General features: G+C 38.2%; 2 protein-coding genes across 6 annotated transcripts in view; one reads left to right on the plus strand and one right to left on the minus strand.

The window, feature by feature from the left end:
• The window catches only part of LOC103998270 (E3 ubiquitin-protein ligase listerin), a 31887-nt gene extending 15893 nt beyond the window's left edge, over positions 1-15994 (plus strand). For 4 of the 5 annotated variants that reach the window (XM_009419694.3, XM_065125930.1, XM_065125929.1 and 1 more), the window contains 10 exons: positions 1184-1842; positions 1964-2444; positions 4651-5129; positions 6067-6874; positions 8829-9549; positions 9642-10726; positions 10812-11267; positions 13205-13435; positions 14616-15009; positions 15451-15994. In XM_009419694.3, coding sequence (XP_009417969.2) covers positions 1184-1842; positions 1964-2444; positions 4651-5129; positions 6067-6874; positions 8829-9549; positions 9642-10726; positions 10812-11267; positions 13205-13435; positions 14616-14843 — 5148 coding nt within the window. In that variant the 3' untranslated portion in view covers positions 14844-15009; positions 15451-15994. Of the gene's footprint in view, positions 1-1183; positions 1843-1963; positions 2445-4650; positions 5130-6066; positions 6875-8828; positions 9550-9641; positions 10727-10811; positions 11268-13204; positions 13436-14615; positions 15010-15414 lie in introns of all 5 variants that reach the window. The other variant, XM_009419693.3, reaches the window with a different exon arrangement.
• A 3019-nt stretch (positions 15995-19013) lies between these two features.
• LOC135623215 (sex determination protein tasselseed-2-like) lies at positions 19014-20265 on the minus strand. The gene is made up of 2 exons (XM_065125934.1): positions 20110-20265; positions 19014-19979 (listed from the first exon to the last, which is right to left on the minus strand). The coding sequence occupies exons 1-2, from the start codon at positions 20193-20195 to the stop codon at positions 19151-19153; spliced, it is 915 nt and encodes a 304-aa protein (XP_064982006.1). The 5' UTR covers positions 20196-20265; the 3' UTR covers positions 19014-19150.
• Between the last annotated feature and the right edge of the window lie 383 nt (positions 20266-20648).

A 20648-nucleotide genomic window follows, 5' to 3' on the forward strand; every position in this document is an offset into this window, starting at 1 on the left:
CTAGTCGATTCTGATCAATTTATGGCTATAAGGCTGACCTTTTAGTCTAAAAAACCTGATTGAACTAATTCGATTCGTTTGTGGAAATTGGTCGATACTGCAAACTACTCTCCAATTTCTTAGAAGACCATCAAGTCTAGATATAGTAATCTATAATGATGTGAGGTTGTTAGGATCTCACATCTTTTGGTAGTTGATATGTGTTCATATCTTTTCGTTGTCGATATGTGTTCGTATCTTTTGATATTAGTTTAAATTTTAACTCTGATATATCTTTATGTCCATGCATGTAATGTTGCATCTGTCTTGGTATATCTGTTGTCTTACCTTGTAGGTGTGCAAATATCTTTCTTATGTTCTAATTTTTGTGCAAATTTGGTTGTACCATCTCATAATGTAGTATGATAGTGTCCTAGAATATAATTGTAATATTCTCCTTTTCGTATGTTCTGATCTGAAGTCTGTTGTGAGAGAAAGTGAGGTACTATTGAGCTGGATGTTCTAGTTTTTAGTGCTTCTCACAGGTAGTCATGCCTTTTCTAGTATCTTGGTTTGCCATTTAAGTAAGGAACTTACTGATTCTAAAAGATTATCTTGTCAATTTGTTAAAGGTTTAGACTGTAACTTGATCAAAAGCAAACATTTGTATTTTGTCTATCAGAAGTGAGACTAGTTCCAATGTATTCGTCCTATAGCATCACATGCTTCTTAGGTGGCTTATCCCGATGTAGTCATATTGCCTGTATAGAAAACAGAGCTAGCTATATGATCACCTGCTTTTACCTCAGTTTTCATCACTCTTTGAGGAGAACATAATCTGTTCAAGTTTATCTGAACTCTACAATTGCTTATTAGCCATAGATTTTGCTTGTGCTTTTTACATCTGTAGCTTTGAGAAACAGATATATTTAGCTTCTTTTTTAACAATTGTTGATCTACTATTATGTTAATAAGTTTGTATTACTATCACAGTAACACTGTGTTCTGTTTCTTCTAGTTGTGCATCACTTTAATTTTTCTAAGGTTATGCTACCATAATTTGCATAGATTTTCGCATATTTTCACCTCCTGTTTTAGTTGTCCCTTTTTTTTATTGCACATTCTTCTTGTCAAGCTTTGGGTCCTTCAAGTACTAATATAATGCTTTTGCTTATCATTCATGTCACCTTCTTTTGTGTTACAGGCAATTTCGTCATCACTGCTGGCGGTAGCAACCCTTGTTGATATTTTGTTGGGTACAAAAATGCAGAACTGCGATAATGAAAGTTCTTTGCCAGAACAAAAACTTGTTTCCAAAGCTAGGACTGCTACAATATATTCTGCTGAAAATATGCTTGCTACACACAAGTGTTTTCTTCAGTATATGAAATCTAAATATCCTATTGTTCGTACAGCTACATATTCCATTCTAACTAGTTTTGTAAAACATATTCCACATGCCTTTAATGAAGAATATATGAAGGTGCTTTCATCTGCCATTCTTGGTGCTTTCCAAGATAAGGATGCGTCTTGCCATTCTTCCATGTGGGACATGATTTTGCTCTTCTCAAGAAAGTTTCCAAATGGATGGTCATACTGTAATGTCCAGAAAGTTTTCCTACATCGGTTTTGGCAATTCTTAAGAAATGGTTGTTATGGATCGCAACAGATTTCATATCCAGTACTTGTTCTATTCTTAGATTCAGTGCCTACTGATGTAGACCTCGGAGAACAATTTATTTATGATTTCTTCCAAAATCTATGGGATGGAAGACACTCATCACACTACTCAGCTGCAAATACTTTGGCATTGTTTGGTGCATTCAAAGAATGTTTTCTCTGGGTGTTGCGCAATGTATCAAGGTATATTTTTCTATATAATTTAAATGCTTAGTTAATTAGATCATATAAACCTGGTTTCTTAATGGTGATTTCTCTATTCTGTTGTCTGAGATAACAAGTGTCTCTAATATGCTTCTTGCAGATATTTTACGGCAAGAGATGGCAATAATGATCCTGCCATCAAGTTAACGAATGATATTCTGGTAGAACTCTTGTTGAATGACTATCTAATGTTGCCTAGCCTGAAAAAGCAAGATGGGAATTTGCTAGTGAGGTCTGATGTCTCCACTGATGATGGTAAAGAAAATTCAAAACAAAGAACTAGTAGTAGTTATGAAGCAAGTTATATTCAGGAGTTGGTGAGGTGTATTGTTGGCATTCTGGTAGACATTTCTCTCGAAGATAGAAATTTGCTCAATGTGTTCTCCACATCTTTTCAGAAGGACTGCCTTGAGATTTTATGGCAAGGAGAATGCTTGCAAAATTTTCATGAGCATGTAGAACGAATCACAAGATTTTTTTTGTTATTGGATGAACTTGTGTTGCAGAAAGGTCATGATTGGCCTTTGAAATTTTTAGGCCAACCATTGATTATGACCACTTTCCCGGTGATTAAATCCATGGTAAATTCAACAAGAGAATATGCATGTCAGAGATTTTTCTTTATTTTTTTCTGCTATAATTTTTAGTTCATCATTTATGTTCATCAGATCTTTTTTTTTTAATTTTTATGAGACTATTTTATTTCAACCTTATGTTTTTATGTGATATTGCGCTTCTAATTCTAATTAAAAATAATGTCCATGGTTTTCCCAAAATAATGACATCCTATCTCCTGTTGAATCTTTGAAATAAGGGATCAAATTTGATTATATTGGAAAACAATTAGAGTAGGATGTTCTTATCAATTATAAGAATTTCCAACTGCAACACCAAAATATGTTAGGTTTGAGATGGGATTTTCTCTGTTATTAGCTATTGTGAATTGAAGAAATGAAAATTTCTATTGATTCAGCATGATGTTAAATATTAATATGACAGTTTGCATTAATTTATGCTCTTCTCTTTATCCTTTTATGCATTCTTGGCATATTTTTATCGTCTGCATTTTATTGTCAAGATGATATATTCTTGTGGTTGGAACTGTGACAAGTTACATTTGATTGTCATGCAATAATTAGTTTAACAAATGCCATCCTGGTTGAAGCTGAGGTTTTAAACAATGGTTCAGCATCAATTTCAACTGCTTATTTGACTGGTATGGTACCAGTTTACTGACTTGTACTGCTCGTCGCTCGATATCATTGAATAATAATAATTGAATACAGACTAGTACCTCGTTATATGATTTGGTAATGGTCCTTGATTGGTCCGCTAAATATTGGTTCGATCAAGGATTAAAATCTCTGTCTGATATCGAGATCAGTCGGTGGTCCAGTATGGTACTGGTACATGTTAGTAAATTGATAGTACTAGGGCTGGATCAAAGAGAGAGAGGTGGTGGCAGTGATGTGTATTAGAGTAAGAGAAGACAATGACATGGATGAGGAGGTTGCAGCAACATTGAGAGGCAGAGAGGAGGCGGCGGCAACAGTGATCATAAAGGAAGAGGAGGTAAAGGATCAGAAGGTGGCTGAGGGAGAGAGGTGGATAAGACATCTGCATATCAACAATTTGGAAAAGTTTTCCAGGACAACATCTAGTATCGAGCTGTAAACCTACAACCTGATGGTTTGCTTATCATCTGGCTAGTCTGGTATAGTGAGCTTACTAAGCAGTAAACTCGGTTTTGGACTGGACCTAGCAAAATTGTTCTGTCCTTGTACTGTTGGTTATTGATTGAAATGGCGGAAACTTTAAACAATGGTCAGTACATACTAGTCCAATCGATATTTAAAACCCATGATTTAAGGATTTTTCACCTTTGAAATGAACTATAACAAAGTTTCTCAAAAGATGTGGCTATTGGACACTTGGCATTATTGTAAGGTTACTCCATATCAAATTGGGTGGCTAGGGTTTCAGTTATAGAACAGTCTTTTTGCTGGTAGTGCTAGTGCTATGCACACTGACCGTTTCCAGATCTTGCATTGGTTGCGGCTTTGTGAACTGGGCCACCTATGTTATCCAGTAAATGAATCCTTGACTGAAGCTTTTTCACTTTCCAAATGAAATACAACTATCCAAGTCTCTGGGAGCCTTGGCACTACCGGTATTCGAATCCTTGACTGAAGCTTGTTTACTTTCCAAATGAAATATAACCATCCAAGTCTCTGCGATCCTGGACATTATCATGTGGTTGTTCCATTTGAACTTGGGTGGTGGTCAAAGTTCAAATTATACAGAAAAGACTTCTTTGCTTGGAGTAGATCTGTGTATACTGATCCTCCTGAGCATCACATTGGTGAGAGCCTCATGCGGTAGGCGACCTTTTCTTTTTTAAGGCCATAAAGAAGCATGTTTTTGAACTTTCTATGATTGGTAGCTTTGATATTAGTAAAAGATTACTACTTTAAATATCATACAATGTCCTTAGCAGGTGATTGATTAACAAAAGATACAATTAACTGCCTCCCACCCCTGCCCTCATACCCCTCACACAATTTTGTTTTTGTACTTTTGCCGGATTTTAAGTTTGGTCAAGTTACCATCTCTTCAGTTCTCCAACTTTTAATGTTCTTATAATATTTATAATTTATATTTCTTGTAATTTTCTTTCTATTTATACATAATGATGGAGTAATAAATGCTTTCAAGCAATTTGCATTTTGGTTTCAGTGGTTTACTGTACAAGGTTGGATAATGTTTATTGGTATTTGTTGACTGCAGGACTCTCCAGATGCTGTCAAACTTCTGTCTGTCTTAATTGAAATTTTTGGATCTGTAGTAATATTGTCTAACTTTGTTAACCCAAAGGACGAAGTTCGCGTTGAAGTCAACGTGGAGCATTTTCTGCAGACATTTAACAGTGACCTCATTCCTTGGTGTTTACAAGGAAACAGTAATTCCAGCAGTTTGAAACTTGACCTGCTGCTTGACTTAATTCAAGATGAGTGTTTCTCTAAACAATGGTGCTCAATCATTAATCATTCCATAAAACAATATGAAATGTCAGACAATTCCAGTCATATTGAGGTGCTAGCTATGCTCATTGAGAAGGTGAGAGAAAGAATAAGGACCAAGACGCTGGTCAATTTACAAAGAAGTGGCTTCTTCCCGGAGCGTTGGCGGCATAATTTGCTTGACTCTGTTGCAATAACTATTGCCCACCATTCTCCTGTGAGAAGTTGTCATGCTCAATTTCTGTGGTAATTTTCTGTTGATTCTCCACTTACATTTATTGAAGAACTCATCACAGAGTATTTGATGGTACTGATATATATGATGTCCTAAAGTGGTCTATGCAGTTCACACACACATTTGTGGCTAGATACAAGGCTAATAGTTAAATAGTCAAACAAAAAGTCAATACTATAGATTGGCTATGTTCCAATTAAGAATTTGTAGTATGGGGATTGATAACTATACCTGTTTAAGGATATACTTTAAATGGTAAATGATATGGAGTGGGTAATGGTCTAGAGATCATGGCAATGTGTGATAGTATGATAACAATAATAGCACTTGTAAAAATGTTAATAGAGAAGGGAACCTGGTGTAATATTTGTGGCTGCATAGTCTAGATGTATGGCATGTTCTGCTTATCGATGGTGTTATGCAGTGGCATTTACCACCACATATCTAATAGTAGCACATAATGGAATGTGTCTGAAACTCTGAATGAACCACATTTTTTAGCATTAGTTACGTAAGCCCCTGTGTTGACGATAGGACACATTCCTACATCAGTAACTTCTATTCACTAGAGATATTTTGTCTTATATTCCTTCATTCTATGGACACTATTAAAGTGCATTCTTTATCAGCAGTTATGCTTTATTTCTGCATTTTGATTGGATTTAGAAAACATTCTTGATCTGGTTTGAGTGTTTGCTGTATTCCTGTGAAGTCAGAGGTACAAGGTTTTAGTTGGCTGAAAGCGATGTTTATGGGATTGTAGCTGATTTGCTTTGAGATCATAGTAATACAAGTGTACTCATAGGTCTGGTTAAATCAATTAGATTATTCATGCGTATGGAGATAATAATCAAGGAGGGAGAGAGAACTCTGGTTACATGTTGTTTCCTTTTATCACATTCACTTGTATGATGATAAGCTTGCTTCCTGAATAATTATATCATGCAGTGCGGTGCTTGGAGGCTCTGTTGAAGATGATCAAGTGTGTTTTCTATCTGAAGAAGCATGTACTATTGTATGGGAGGAGATTCTGAAAAACTTGGCATCATTCCTTACCTCATTTTCATTTTGTTGGGCAGAGTTTGCTTGCTCTTTGTTTCAATGTTCTGAGTCTAAGGATTTACTGAAATTGCAAGAGCCATCTTTCTCAATGAGGTTTGCAATGGCCCGATTTGCTTTTGAAGTTCTCAAGGGTAGCATCTATTGTTTGAATATAATTGATAAGAATTGCAGTTTGGTTTCTTCTATTTTAGCAGCATTATTCATTGTTGATTGGCAATACAGTATCACATCTCAGGTTTGCCAGGATGATAGTTCAGAGGGTTCGAAAAATACCACTGATATTGATGTCTCAGTCTGTGCAACACAAAATGTTATTAGCAATGATTCCAAGGAGCAGGATGATGCCATGTTAAATTTGGGAAGAAAAATACATGCTCTTCGCCATACTATAAGTAGTTCTTTCTGGAAAAGCTTGAGTGCAGATACTCGATCAAGGTTGGGAAACATTATAGTACAGACTGTAAGGTTTGTGCTACTTGACACGGATGATTTAGTTGCTCCTGAAATATCTCATTCATGTTGCGAATGGATGCTGGATATTTTAGAAATAATATGCCATAACAAAGAAGAGTTGCAAATTTTGTTGGATCAATTGTTGTCTGAGGGGAAATCTTGGCCATTGTGGGTCAAACCATTCATCCGCCGTGGCAGCATATTGGCAACCTTCCAAGAGGCAACTTCCACAGGCATTAATGTAAGGAATATTGAAAGCTATTATAGGCTACATTTTTTTAGTTGATCTGTCTTTTGCTTGCTGGGAAACAGTAATTGCATATGTAAGCCTGCATAATATTTATTGTCCTGTTATACCCTTGAGAAAGCTGGATTTGGGCATGCATTCTATTGTCAGAGGAACATATTCTAGAATTTGATGCTTCAACATATCCATATATGCCCCTGAAAGTTCTTTGTTAGGATCTTTTCTTTGTGATGATTACATGTGATGTCAGTGTCCATATGAAATTTTATGTGGGCATTCATCTTATTGCAGCATCGTGCATCTGTCATTCTTTTATGACCTAGGATTTAAACTTTTTTTCTTTTGCCAGAGTGATGTTATTATTTATTTCGTTAGGTACCGCAAAAATCTATCTGTAAAGAAAATATGATTGTTGTAATACAGAGGCTAATTGTATATCATGGTCCATTGAAAATGAGTTCAACTTATGTGGAATGTCAGCCTGTTATTACAGGAAGTAAGACAAGTTCCAAGATTGCTATTTGCTTGCCCTTTGTTCTGAAAAAATAAATGCAAATTGAGCTCGAGTCACACTTAGTGTGACTGCATAATTATGTTGGAAACATACAATTTACAAGGAATCATCCAACGTTATAAGGAAGCTTGTCATGGATAATGCATTGCAACAGAAAATGACAGCAATATATTAGGACATGGATAACCATACTTACTGTTTATATATCTGTGTTTTTAGATGTATCAGATGTATGTGTATATTACAGAGCATAAATGGCTGGTTTGTGGTTTTTCAAAAGCAAGGTTTTAAATACCTGTCCAATACTGGTATCCTATGAAATCGCTGCTGCAGCAATACACTAGATGGTATATCAGCCGGCACTGCTTGGTATGGTTAATAGAATAGCAGAAGATAATAATGAATGCTTCTTGGTTGGACCGGTTAATGCATACTGGTTGATCCATATTTAAAACCTCACTTTGATGTATATTAGAACTTTCTAGATTCTTGACAAGTTGGCATGACTTTGATGACACCAAGAACTTCCTGGTAACATAGTACTTATTAGTTTTCAATAAATTTTATCTGGTCAATTTTCAGTATTTGAACATCTCTGATGTTTGTATAAATTGTATCATCTTGTAAAAATATCTTTGAAACATGCTAAAATCCCAAATCCATTTTCTGGAGGATATGTTTTCTCTACATTACTCGGTAATATATATGTGCATTAAATTTGTTGTGTTTCTTGGAGCATGATAAGCTAAACAAATTGCAGATGAACACAATAGAACAGTTATGAATCTCCATAATGTGCTTCGAGGATAGGAGGTGATGATCTTTTGGTTCGAAGCAAAGTCTAAGTACAGATAATAGCTATAAATGATGGGAGTGGTCAAAAGGAGTGAATCTCTGTTTTTAAGTAGTTTTCATATTTTCTTTTGCTTTTCTCTGTTTGGACTAAATTTGTTTAAAACTCTTGTGATACTTGGGGCACTGTTAAATATGAGGTAGACTTATCCTTCCATTAAAACAAGTACCGGTACTGAAGTTCATTCTTTTGATTGGAATAGATGCTCATTGCTTTTTGGTTGTTTTTTTGGTTGTTAGGAAGTGCTTAGCCATTTTTATCCCATGCGATTAACATGCTAATTATCTTTGTTGAATCAATATTTTGGTTTTTAGCAGTGAATTTTTGCACTTGAACAAATGCTTTCTTGATGGATTATGCGTTCCTTTACTGTGAGTCCTAAGTATCATCTTTATAAGTCATTGTTTAATATCCTTATTTATAGAAATGCACATCCATGCTTTTATTAGCACTTATCAATCAGTTTCTTTTTGTCAATGCTATTTAAGATCTTCTTAGTAATATTATTTTGCCACATTCTTTTGATGACCTAATCATACAGTACCCATTATTAACTCAATGTGTTGACTGGACTGATGCAGGAACACAGTAATTATAGATTTGTTGCTTTTGTTGACAAGCTTATTGCAAGGCTTGGAGTCAACATAGTAATTGCTGGTTTTACAGAGACTTGTACTTCAGTAGCATCACCAGACACTGAGATTGTTTCATCCTTCCCATCTCCTTACAAACGGGAGTGGCTTGCTGCTGAAATGCTTTGCTCATGGGATTGGAAAGAGAGCAGTGTTACAGAGTCATTCCTACCATTGCTGAACAAATATGCAAAAACTGAAGCATCTATACCTGAAGCAAATGTTACATCTTCTATCATCAATATGTTGCTTGACGGAACCATTATGCATGGTGTCAGTTATGATCAGTGGATATCTTTTGATTCATGGAAGGTTCCACATAATGAGGCTGAGAAAATTAATGATCCATTTTTGCGTGGCCTAGTTTCCATGCTCTCTTCTATGTTTGTCGATGAAAAGGTTGGGGGAAATTTTGCAGCTATTGCATTATTTGAACAACTAGTGGACAGACTTTTCATGGACACCTCCATAGATCAGTCATGTCTCAGAGTTCTTCCTTTTGTTACAAGTATTACTATTCAATCATTGCTAGAAAGCTCGGAATCTACTGATGCAATTGCAAATATTTCACTATCATCTACAGAAGACAATTTAGTGAGGACATATATCATAAGTTGGCTTGAAAAATCTCTTTCTTTTCCATCTTTATGCTTGGGAAAAACAGAACAAAGTAAGTGCATGTTCTTCTTTCTGTTAAGCTGTTTATTAAAGACAATTAAGCACTATTCATATCATGGTGTAACTGTTGAGACTTTATTGCAGATGTTGGTGAATGGATCCAAGTTGTCATATCTTGTTTTCCTCTAAGGACAACATTGGAAACTGGAAATTCTATTGTTGACTTGCTGAGGCATGCCAGCAATAATGAGTCATCTTTGCTTCTGAGTTTATTCAGAAAGCACCTGTACTGCTATGATGCTTCTGCAGCCATTGATCAGATATCTCCTATTTCTTCCTCTAGTGGAGATTTAGTTTCTTCATTGTTGGTGCAGATTCATCACGCAAAGCTAACAGCAGTTTCAGTTGGGTATTGTTGGCAGGAATTTGTTGAAGATGACTGGAATTATGTGTTGGATAAATCACATAGGTGGATTGAATTGTCTGTTCTGTTGATGGAGGAAATAGCAGAGAGCATAGATGATGCAATAGTCCATTATACAACTACTGATGACTTGGAACATACTGCAAAGAAACTTGAACTATCAGTTCAGGCTTATGATTCATTGATAATAAGTATATCCACAACTGCTTTGGTTATATTCCGTCTTGTCTCACAGCTTGAAGAACACAAAACAGACAGTACCAATGCTTTGCACCTGTTAAGACTAGGAAAGTGGGCAGACATGAAAGATCGAATTATGGCAAGTATCTTGAGGTTGTTTTTTGCAACTGGTGCTACAGAGGCTATTGCAATGTCGTGCAATGAGGTGTTTTCAACTATTGTAGCTTCAAGTAGACTTCCTTATTCATATTTTTGGGGTCTAGTTGCCTCATTTGTTAGTAACTCTCCTAAACATGTGAAAAGTGCAGCAGCAGAGTCAATGGAACTTTGGGGTCTTAGCAAGGGTTCCATCAATGCGTTGTATGCTATTCTTTTCTCATCGAGACCAATTTCATATCTACAGTTTGCCGCTTACAGTTTACTTTCATCTGAGCCTATGTGTCATCTTTCACTTGCTAAAGAAAGTAGTCTGGAAGGAGAAGGTAATTTGTTTGTGGAGTCAGACCTCTCATCAAATGTTGAATTATCTACAGAAGGAATTTTCTCTTTTAGAGATGAGTTATCCTCTCTGATCCAAAAACCAAGTGCCGAGCTTCTAAAAACGGACTTGTTATCACAAGATAGGGTAATGTTGTGTTATTTATCTTCTATGTTTATCATCATCTTGCTGTTATGCATTGAAAGCAGCTTTGTCTTGTGTCAATTTGCAGGTAAATCTCTTTATTGCCTGGGCTTTACTGCTTTCATGTCTAAATTCATTTCCATCTTCTTCCAAAGCTAGGGAAAAAATTGTCCAACACATACAGGACTCTATTAGTCCAATGATATTAGACTGCATTTTCCAACACATTCCTTTGAAGATTGGTGCAAGTAATCTAAAGAAGAAGGAACTTGAGCTAGTAGTTGAAGCATCTAAAGCTGCCAATGCTGCTAAGCATTCGATTACAACATGCTCGTTGACATTATATGTACAGTCACTTTGGCCTGTTGGAAATGAGACAGTGGCTTCACTTGCTGGTTCAATATATGGAATGATGATTCATCGTCTTCCTTCTTATGTGCGCAATTGGTTTTCTAGCTTACGTGACCGTTCTCTGTTAACTGTGATCGAGTCCTTTACTAAAGCTTGGTGCAGTCCTCCTCTCCTTTTGAATGAATTCTCCCAGGTAATTTTGTTCGTCAAAAAGTTTGTTGCGCTTTGTTTTTTATTCATCTAAGCACATAGTTCAATTAAATTGTCCTTTAAGGAGAAAGGCTCCAAGCTGGAAACGAACTCTCATATTGTTCAAAGGTAACACAGGTTGGGTTTTAAGGGTTGAGGAAATTTCTGAACCAAGTTGTAAGACTTGATTATTCTTTTTTGCTTCTGTTTTTCATTCATCTAAAGACTTACTTTAAGTATATTTTTGGATGGGATTAATGTGGAGAAAATCCCCAAGCTGGAAATGAATTGAGAATGCTCAAAGGTAACACAGGTTAGGTTTTTAGGGAACTTATGAACCAAGTTGTGGTTTCTTGAAGTTTTCTTCCCTTGAAAAAGAGAAGCCCCTATTAGGAGTCACTTCTGCAAATTGAATAGTTGATTTAACAAATTTTTTAAATTAAAAGAATGTCTGATCTGTATATAAAAATGAGAGAGAGAGGAGGGGAGGGGAGGGGGTTTATTCAAAGTTTCTTTAATTACGAAGGATATAAGCTGATGAGTTGTCCTACGAACTTTCGGGAATATGATAATTTAAGAAAGAATAAGATTTTACATGTATTTTCAGGATCAATTTTGTTTTATGTTTCAAAGATCAACCATGGAAATTGTTTCTTTATTTAGTTATGAAGAAATATATAGAGAAAAAATTTGCATATGATTTTTATTCAACTCAGAAAAGTTTATGATAGAGTTTAAAGAGATATTGTGATGTGTTTTTGAAAGGAAAGAAGTGTCCAGTAATTGTATCAATGTAATAAAAGATGTGTATTACGTATTATTGGTGTTACTGTTTGGCAGATGTTAATTTTAGTGAATTACCCTCATTAAAAATAACAATCGAAACCAAGTTCATTTTTTATCTGCCTTATGCCACATTAATTTAAGAGTTGATCCATCTGCCGTTGATAAATTAAGAACTCATATGTACTGAGCTTTGACAAATTTGGACAGATTTTGATTAGTAAAGGTCACCAAGCAAGTAAGTGTTGGTGAAATATGTAAAGTCTGATATTTGCACTTTTAGGATGAATCAACGACACTGCCCTTTTTTTTCATGGTCAAAATATTTATGAACCCACAAGCAAGGATTTTAATTTTGAATGATACTGCCCAAATCGGGTGATACATATCGGTCCGTTAGTAGACCGGTACGCGGACAGCCCGTTACCGGACGGTATCAGCCTGGTTATGGCAAGGGAGAAGGCGCTCGAGGAAGAGGGAGAATCGGGAGAACCATGATGCTTCCTGATCTAGTGTCGCCTTCCCTCAATGATCCCGATCCAAGAGGTAATGGAGAGGTAGGGCTCGGCTTCTTCGTCGCATTCTTCGCCGACGGCCAGAGACGTCTGCAGCCTTCAACGTCTTCGCTGAACGCCGCAGATGAGGAGAAGACCACGTTCTTCTCCTTGTCTGACGCAACGAGGAGAAGAAAAAGAGGCGACGTCGTCGAGGCAACGAACGCCTCCTATATATATATATATCGAGTGGTACACCTTGGCGTATTGCTTGGTACGCTCATACCGTACCATATCGAGCAAAGCTCAAGACATCGGTACGATATAAAATTATGAATCTTGGCCACAAGTACTACCCACTGCTAACCCCATTACTGAAACTTGGGAAATCATTACTGTTTGGAATGGTTAATGCATCCTGAATGTAAGAAGAAGTAATTTCTTTTTAGTTTCTATTGTCATTCAAAATATGCATTTATATTTCTGTTATGTATGGGTACAAATGATAAGTATGCTTCTCTTTGCTGAGAAAGCAACCCTGACCAAAATTTTCTTCTTCATAGACAGTCCTAGTGTTATAAAATGCAGTAGCTAGCTTTAAACTGCTGTTACTTGAGAACTTCGCTAACATTATGCCTCGTGAACTTTCTTTTGGTTGGTGCAGGTAAAAGAAACTGTCTTTGCAGATGAGAACTTTTCAGTTAGTGTAAATAGGTCAGCATCTGAGATAATTGCTACTTATAAAAAAGAAGAGACAGGGATGGATCTTGTAATTCGCCTTCCGAGTTCTTACCCCTTGCGCCCAGTGGATGTAGAGTGCACAAGAAGCCTGGGTATTAGTGAAGTAAGACAACGAAAGTGGCTGTTGTCATTGACAGCATTCATTCGTAATCAGGTCACGCACTATCCAGCTTTGTGCTTAGTTTTTATGTTCTTTATTTTATGTTCTATTATATTTAGTTATAACCTTGTATTGTTTTCTTTCTATTGCCCATGTTCATTTGGCTATGGTTAGGTTGGATCATAAAATACTTACGCCCTTCATACTTTGTTTAACCTTCCATAGTTGGGTTTGTGGCTTCTGATCCAATGTCAAGTACAGGAAATTGGTGACGATTATATAGGTGGATTTTTGTACTTGACCTACGGTGCATAAAAAACTAATAGCAGACCTCTTTCCATGTAATTTGATCCCATGGTTGCCCCTTTCCTCAAACCAAACAGGGCCTTGATGGTTGCTAGTTTCTATTGGCTTTTATAAACAATGTTAAGCATGGAATTGAGTTTAGATGGTGCTACATTTTTATTTCATATGAATCGATTAATAATTGAAAGCAAATTCCACCATCAATTCAGACACTGCACCCAGTTAAGAATAATAAAATTGTTGTGCTATCTGTGACAGATATTTTTACGTTTTCGTTGTTACTTTGGTTTAACAGTTCCCTGGTATAAGTTGTAATGCTTGTTGATATCGTTTCATTCTTGTAAACAGTTTTAAACTTCTTATTCAGTTGTCTTGAATTGTAATTAGCAGCGACCCATCTAAGCCTTGCGTCATTAAGTTAGTGTTTGAACCAGTGGACCTATTGCTCTGAATCACGTTTTATTAAAACATAAACTATGACTATGCAAAATTATGAAAGTAACGTATAACATATAATTAAAATTAAATATTAAGAATTATGGCTTTAACAAGATAGATAATAGCAACTTAGGGCTTGCTTCCAAGGTCTCCAGACCCTTTTAGATTTATTCTATTCTTTTGTTGTTAACATTCTAGAGGATAGAAATTTCTTTATGCAATGATTGTAACAAATAGATAAACAAGAGTTTTCAGTCTTTATAGGGACATTAGTAATCAACCGAGTCTGGTTGGATCAACTGGTTCTTTCGGACTAGAAAACTGTCCAATCAGACCCAGCTCAATTTGGATTTTTGACATATTTGACAGTGAAACCAGACTGACCAACGGTCCTAATCCTGGTTTTCCAATTTGACCAGCTGTGATGAAATCTGTGCATCTTCTTTTAAAATGTATATGGTATCATAAAGTCTTTTTTTTCTGCATGCAGAATGGTGCAATAGCCGAGGCAATTCTAATTTGGAAAAGCGATTTTGACAAAGAGTTCCTTGGTGTTGAGGAATGCCCTATCTGTTACAGCATAATCCACACCACAAATCACAGTCTTCCTCGGCTTGCTTGCAAGACTTGCAAGCACAAGTTTCACTCTGCTTGCCTTTACAAGTGGTTCTCAACTTCTCATAAATCAACTTGCCCATTGTGCCAGTCTCCTTTCTGATCTATGTTGCTTCAGTTATTGTATATACTTTGGTATACGGTTCTAAATCATATGGATGAGTTTTGTCCGGGGAGATGTACCATACTGTAGCAACCTTCAGAATCATTTGAAGATGCAGCCGGTCATGGAATTTCTTAAAGCAACAACCGGACTCTCAAGAGAATAGGTAAAATTTTGCCTGTGACCTGAACTCTACGCCAGGTTTTGCAGTTTCCATTTCCTTGGGTTAAAGTCTGGTTTACTATTTACAATTTCTTTTATTTTTGTTTAGTTTTAATTAAATGTAAATTTAGAATATTCAAGCATGCAGAAACCTAACATGAAAAAGACCAAAAAAAAAAAGAAAAGAATGGTACATTTATCATGTGCGATTGATAACATTGGAAGTATGATCTCAACGTTGGCCTTGTTGTTTCTCAATTTGATATTGATAACATCTGCCTTTGTATGATCTGAATCGAGACTTTGTTTTTATGTTCTTGCTGAGATAATCTTGTGCAAGGTTGTAGAAGCCCGTCTAATGTTTGGCCTGCCCGTGATTTAGCTGCTCTTATTTATGGTTTTACTGCAGATCCAATTACTAATCTCAAGCAAACAATCTATTCAGGAGACAACGCTGCAGCAGCAGCAAAAACTCTCGCTGCCCGTGCCCCGCTTCTTGAAGTTGGGAGTTCTTCATTGAGCCCTCTCGGAAGATCACAATCATATCAGTCACATCACGGTCATCATTGGTATTTGCATTGATGGCAACTGAGAGCATCCTTCTCTGGACCATCCACAAAACTTGAATTCTCACTAATCTGCTTCACCAACTTGGTTGTATTTGATCGACAGCAATTTGTTCGGATCATCCTGGGTAAGGAGAATAAAATTTTCCATACTTGTTATGATTAATGATATGTGGCTTGTTAGCAGTCATATGTTCAACTTGGATGAATCAGGTTGAAATGTATACATCTCTCTCCCCAAAACCCTCGTCCAAACAATTTTATCTTCACAGTTCAGGTGCGAGTTAGTTCTGAATCAAGTTACTTGAACAGATCAAGTATGAATTGTGGTGTTGATATCATTGGTATTTTAGTGTCCTAATTTAGGAAAAAAAATAGAATATTTTTTATTAATTATCATTTTTGCCCTTGGCCATTGTCTCCTTTGCCTTGCATCGTTGCCTTACATTGCCTCTACACAACCCTCGTTGTGCTTGTTTGTGGCCCTTGCATGAGGAAGGAGTGCGAGGGTTGTCGTTGTCTTTGCGGATCTTATCAACCCTTGTTGGACTCGCCCTTGTGTGTGCGAAGGTAATGGTGGTTCTAGCAACAGCCAGGTAAGTTGTGGGTGGTGGTGACGATGGTGGGCCCTCATGCAAGTGTTGCAATTGATAACAATAGCTCTTAGTGCTCTCTCCTTAAGGTCATGGGCGATAGGTCACGGGCGAGGTTAGCGAAAATTGCCATGGCCCTTGCGTAAGGGTTGTGAGCATTACTGAGAAAAAGCGATAATGGGTCTAGAGATGTTTCGTGAAAAATGTTCATAGCTAGAGGTTTATTTTGAAAATTCACTCATATATATATATATATATATATATATATATATATATATATATATATATATATATATATTAATATATATATTATAATGTAAACTGGTTAAGCTATATAGTTTTATGAGTGATCTGGTCTCTCACACGTAAATAGATCAATGGTAGTGATCTGTTATCGAGCCTTACAATTTAGCTTAAATAGAGTTGATGCTAATAGGCGAAAAAATATTTGAAGAAATAAGATGGATTATATACATCGAATAAGCTTGAATCGAATAAGCTTGAGTGCATAAAGAACCAAGTCAGGATCGATATTAACAATCCTGCAATTTCATATTGTCGTCCAATCTAAAGTTGACCAAGATCCCACTATTTTGCATCTCAACATCAATCTACCCGATTTTTGAGCATGAACTAGAGTCAATATTCATATAATTTCCTAATCAATGTATTAAACCATATATAATTGACTCAAGAAATTTTTTTCCCCAACTTTAAAACACTTCAAGTGATCTACAATTTTCAATTTTCTTGAGGAAAACATAGAGGAAAATAAACTTCCAGTGATTTGGGTAGAAAAAAATGGCATACACCTTCATGTCCTGCAGCTGATAACCAAAGTGAGGTGGATTCGACTAAAATTGGGTTTGAAGGCGTATCTGAATCTGATACCTTGTGGGATATCAACAGCTTAATTGGATCTGAGGTAGGAGATTAAGGTCAATTTTCCGGTTATTAAACTGCTAACTAACGATCACCCACCCAACCATTTGCTTATTTTTCTTGACCAAATAAATAAATGTGTGCCATACATAATATCAGCAACCGTGAGATTGATTTGATTCTCCTGTATGATCCGATCGTTCTTATACATATGTCAATACACATGCTTCTATTATCCCTCTGTCCACAGTTTCAACAATGATCAGCTAAATCTCATATCAAATTGGCTCTTCCAAGTGACAAAAAAGATAATAATTTGATAGAACTGAGGCTAAGCTTCTTAGCACAATGTTGTGCTCCTTCACACCTGTTGCTTAGCTGTTCAAATATAAAAACACCTGATCTCCAATTAGTTTGTGAAAGCTCCATTTCTCCTATACTTATTCCAGCTTAAAAGCTAAGCAGGTGTGAAGCTGCATCATTCCAGCTTAAGGACTAGATTAATAGTTGAGTTCTTTTTATTATACTGCGATGAGCAGGAAGGTTCATATCATTTTGTTAAGGCATTTAGTAACATTATCTTCAGATATGGTCATACTGTGCCAGATACCACAATCTCTTATGCCTGTCATGATCCACCACCTCATGATCTATATCTCATCTCTCCCGCTCTGCCTGCTTCAAACCTCCTAGTCCTCGTGTACTTGGAGCCGTCCTCGATCCCCTTCCACCACAATGTAAGGAGTTGGAGAGCCTTACTGCTTTCAAGTCGCCTGCACTGCACAGTGCAGACAGGCTTTTGATTGTAGTTGGTGATGCTCCTTTCAAGCAATTGGATCTCTCGAGTTTTGTATGAATAAAATGGTGCCATTCTCTTGGCTTTAGCTACAAGTACGATCGGGGTGCTACAAGCCCTAGATTCTGAAGCTCAGCTCAGCTCACTGAAGCAAGCTGTCAAAATGAGGTTGTGTTGATAAAGTAATGGGAATGAGGAAGATGACAATCAAAGGCCTCATGGCAAATTGTTCCCAGTGGCCAATGGAAGGCGGCATACGGAGTGAGTGGGCTACATGTTTTGAGTTGACAAGCCCTGGGAGTTTGCACAAGTGTGAAAAATCAAATGCTAGGTCTTGTCCTCTATGCATAGCCTTGTACCGATGTATATAATATATTCAATCACTTTGATCAAGCCACCTTTTGTGTTTATCGCTTCTTAACTCACCGTCCAAAGCAATGACAGCTCCACAAAGGCCTCTCAGTTTCCGAGCTTGGCTCCTGACACTTTTTCACAGCTTCAGCAGCTACCTTTTCCGGTGGATGATGAGTTCATAGTGACTCTGTCCCATTAATTTTTGTGTGTGTTTAACCCAATGAAGACGAGAATTTACGATTAGTTTAACGTAAATTTGAATCATGATGATGGTGAGAATAATGACATGTGCAGTAACTATAGTTGAAATTGCATAGTGAGGTGTCACTTTGCTAGAGTTGTTATTTGTGATCTTAAGTGGGGCAATTGAATTAATTGGGTTGGTTCCATAGTGCCTTTCATTGCTTTCTTCCTTTGGTTTTTAATCTACACATTTCACTCCCTATGCAGTAAGATTCGATGGGCTTTTTCACCCTTCATTTCTCCCTTGCAATCACAATGATATGAACACAGACCTTATTTTCTCTGGACCAACTTCTTTTATTCTCCTATTATGTGTATTCTTTGTTTCTCGAAACCTTCAATGGGGTTCTGCTCTCACTGAACAAACAGAAGCATATCACTGTAAATATTAGTCAACTCATGAGGTGTTGTAACGATGAGTAAAATAATCTTGAAGAATGAAGAAGTGGATGACTCGATATGTTAGCAGAAGCAACTGATCAGAAGAAATTAAGAAACATGGAGCGTTGCATTCTCCTGCAGAACAACTGCATTGGAGATAATGTGAGCAGACTACAAGCAGGAATTCAAACAATTCAAGAATATGCTTGCATTGCAATGCTTGTTCTAACAGTGTTTGGGAGCTTTCGATTTCTGCCAGAGAAAGAAGGAGAGATGCACAAAAGAACAAAGAAACGATGTGGTGGTGGCTTTGGCTCAGCGCCGTACCACCTATAACCCAATGAGATTTCTTGAGGTGGTGACTCCTCCATCCACCACCAGGTTGTGGCCGCTCACATATCTAGACTCATCACTGGCGAGGTACAAGGCTGCCTCGGCTATGTCCCTGGCCGTCAAGGTTGCACCCTTGAGATTGGCCAGCCCCCTCACCAGCTCCTCCGTCTTCTCCACCTCCTCCTCCGTCGGCGGTGGCACGAACTCGATGCCGTCCTCGCCGTCGTCCTCGTCCCTCCAGGCGTTCACCAACATCTGCGTGGCGACGCCGAAGGGCGAGATGCAGTTGACCCGGATGCCGTGCGCGCCCAGCTCGCAGGCGGCGTTCTTGGTGAGCCCGACGATGGCGTGCTTGGAGGCGGTGTAGGCGTGGGGGCCGAGGCCTCCCATGACTCCGGCCACGCTGGCCACGGAGATGATGCAGCCGGCGTGGCGGGGCAGCATGGCGCGCGCCGCGTGCTTCATTCCCAGCGCCGTCCCCCGGACGTTGACGCGCATCACGCCGTCGAACTCGTCCGCGTCCAGCGCCGCGATGCTCTTGCTCCGCCGCGTCTGCCGGCCCAGCACCCCCGCGTTGTTGCACAGCACGTCGAGGCGGCCGTGCCGGGCGACCGTGCTGCTCACCAGCTGCTCGACGTCGGCCTCCTCCCTCACGTCGCAGTGCATGAAGCTCACCGAGGGGCCGAGCAACGCGGCCAGCGACTCGCCCGCCACGTCCTCCATGTCGGCGATCACGACCTTCGCCCCGTGTCGCGCGAAGACCCTCACGGTGGCTTCTCCGATGCCCCTGGCGCCGCCTGTCACGATCGCCACCTTCCCTTCGAGCCTATTCAATGTCAACAACAACACACATGGATCGTCTCAGGCTTCTCTACTACCAGAACATTACTAGAGGTAATGTAGTGTATGTGTGTCTATGAGAGAGAGAGAGAGAGAGAGAGAGAGAGAGAGTCTACCTTTTGTGCAAAAGAGTACCAGCTTCCCAAGGAAGAACATGCATCCCTTGATGGGATTTCTCAGTCATCACTTCAGCAGCAGGCATTCTGATCACACAGAGAGAGAGAGATAGAAAGAGAGAGAGAGAGAGAGAGAGAGAGAGAGCGAATGTTGAACAAGATAGATAGATAGAGAGAGAGATGTATATATATAGGGGGAAGTGAGGGTGTTTGTTGATAAGCTTCGTAAGGGGGGGGGGGGGGCGGGGAAGAGGGTTTAGGTGAAGGCCTTCTTCCTTCTTAGAAAGTTCCCATCCACCCTTTTCTGACACTTTGAACCTCATGCGCATGCGGATCTCGACTTTGACAACCATGTCGGAATGAATGAAGAGTCTCTAAAAGATTCAACGGAATCAATTTGTTTGGCCACTTTTGCTCATTGATTTCACCTTCCTGCATTCCTTCTTCTAGAATGACAACCTCCCTCGGATCGATTGTTTGGTATGAGGATTAATTGAACTGCTGCACATCAACACCGAACACTTGTTATCTTGTGTTTG

Source organism: Musa acuminata, chromosome BXJ2-9 (assembly GCF_036884655.1).
Source record: "Musa acuminata AAA Group cultivar baxijiao chromosome BXJ2-9, Cavendish_Baxijiao_AAA, whole genome shotgun sequence".
NCBI classification, from domain to species: Eukaryota; Viridiplantae; Streptophyta; class Magnoliopsida; order Zingiberales; family Musaceae; genus Musa; species Musa acuminata.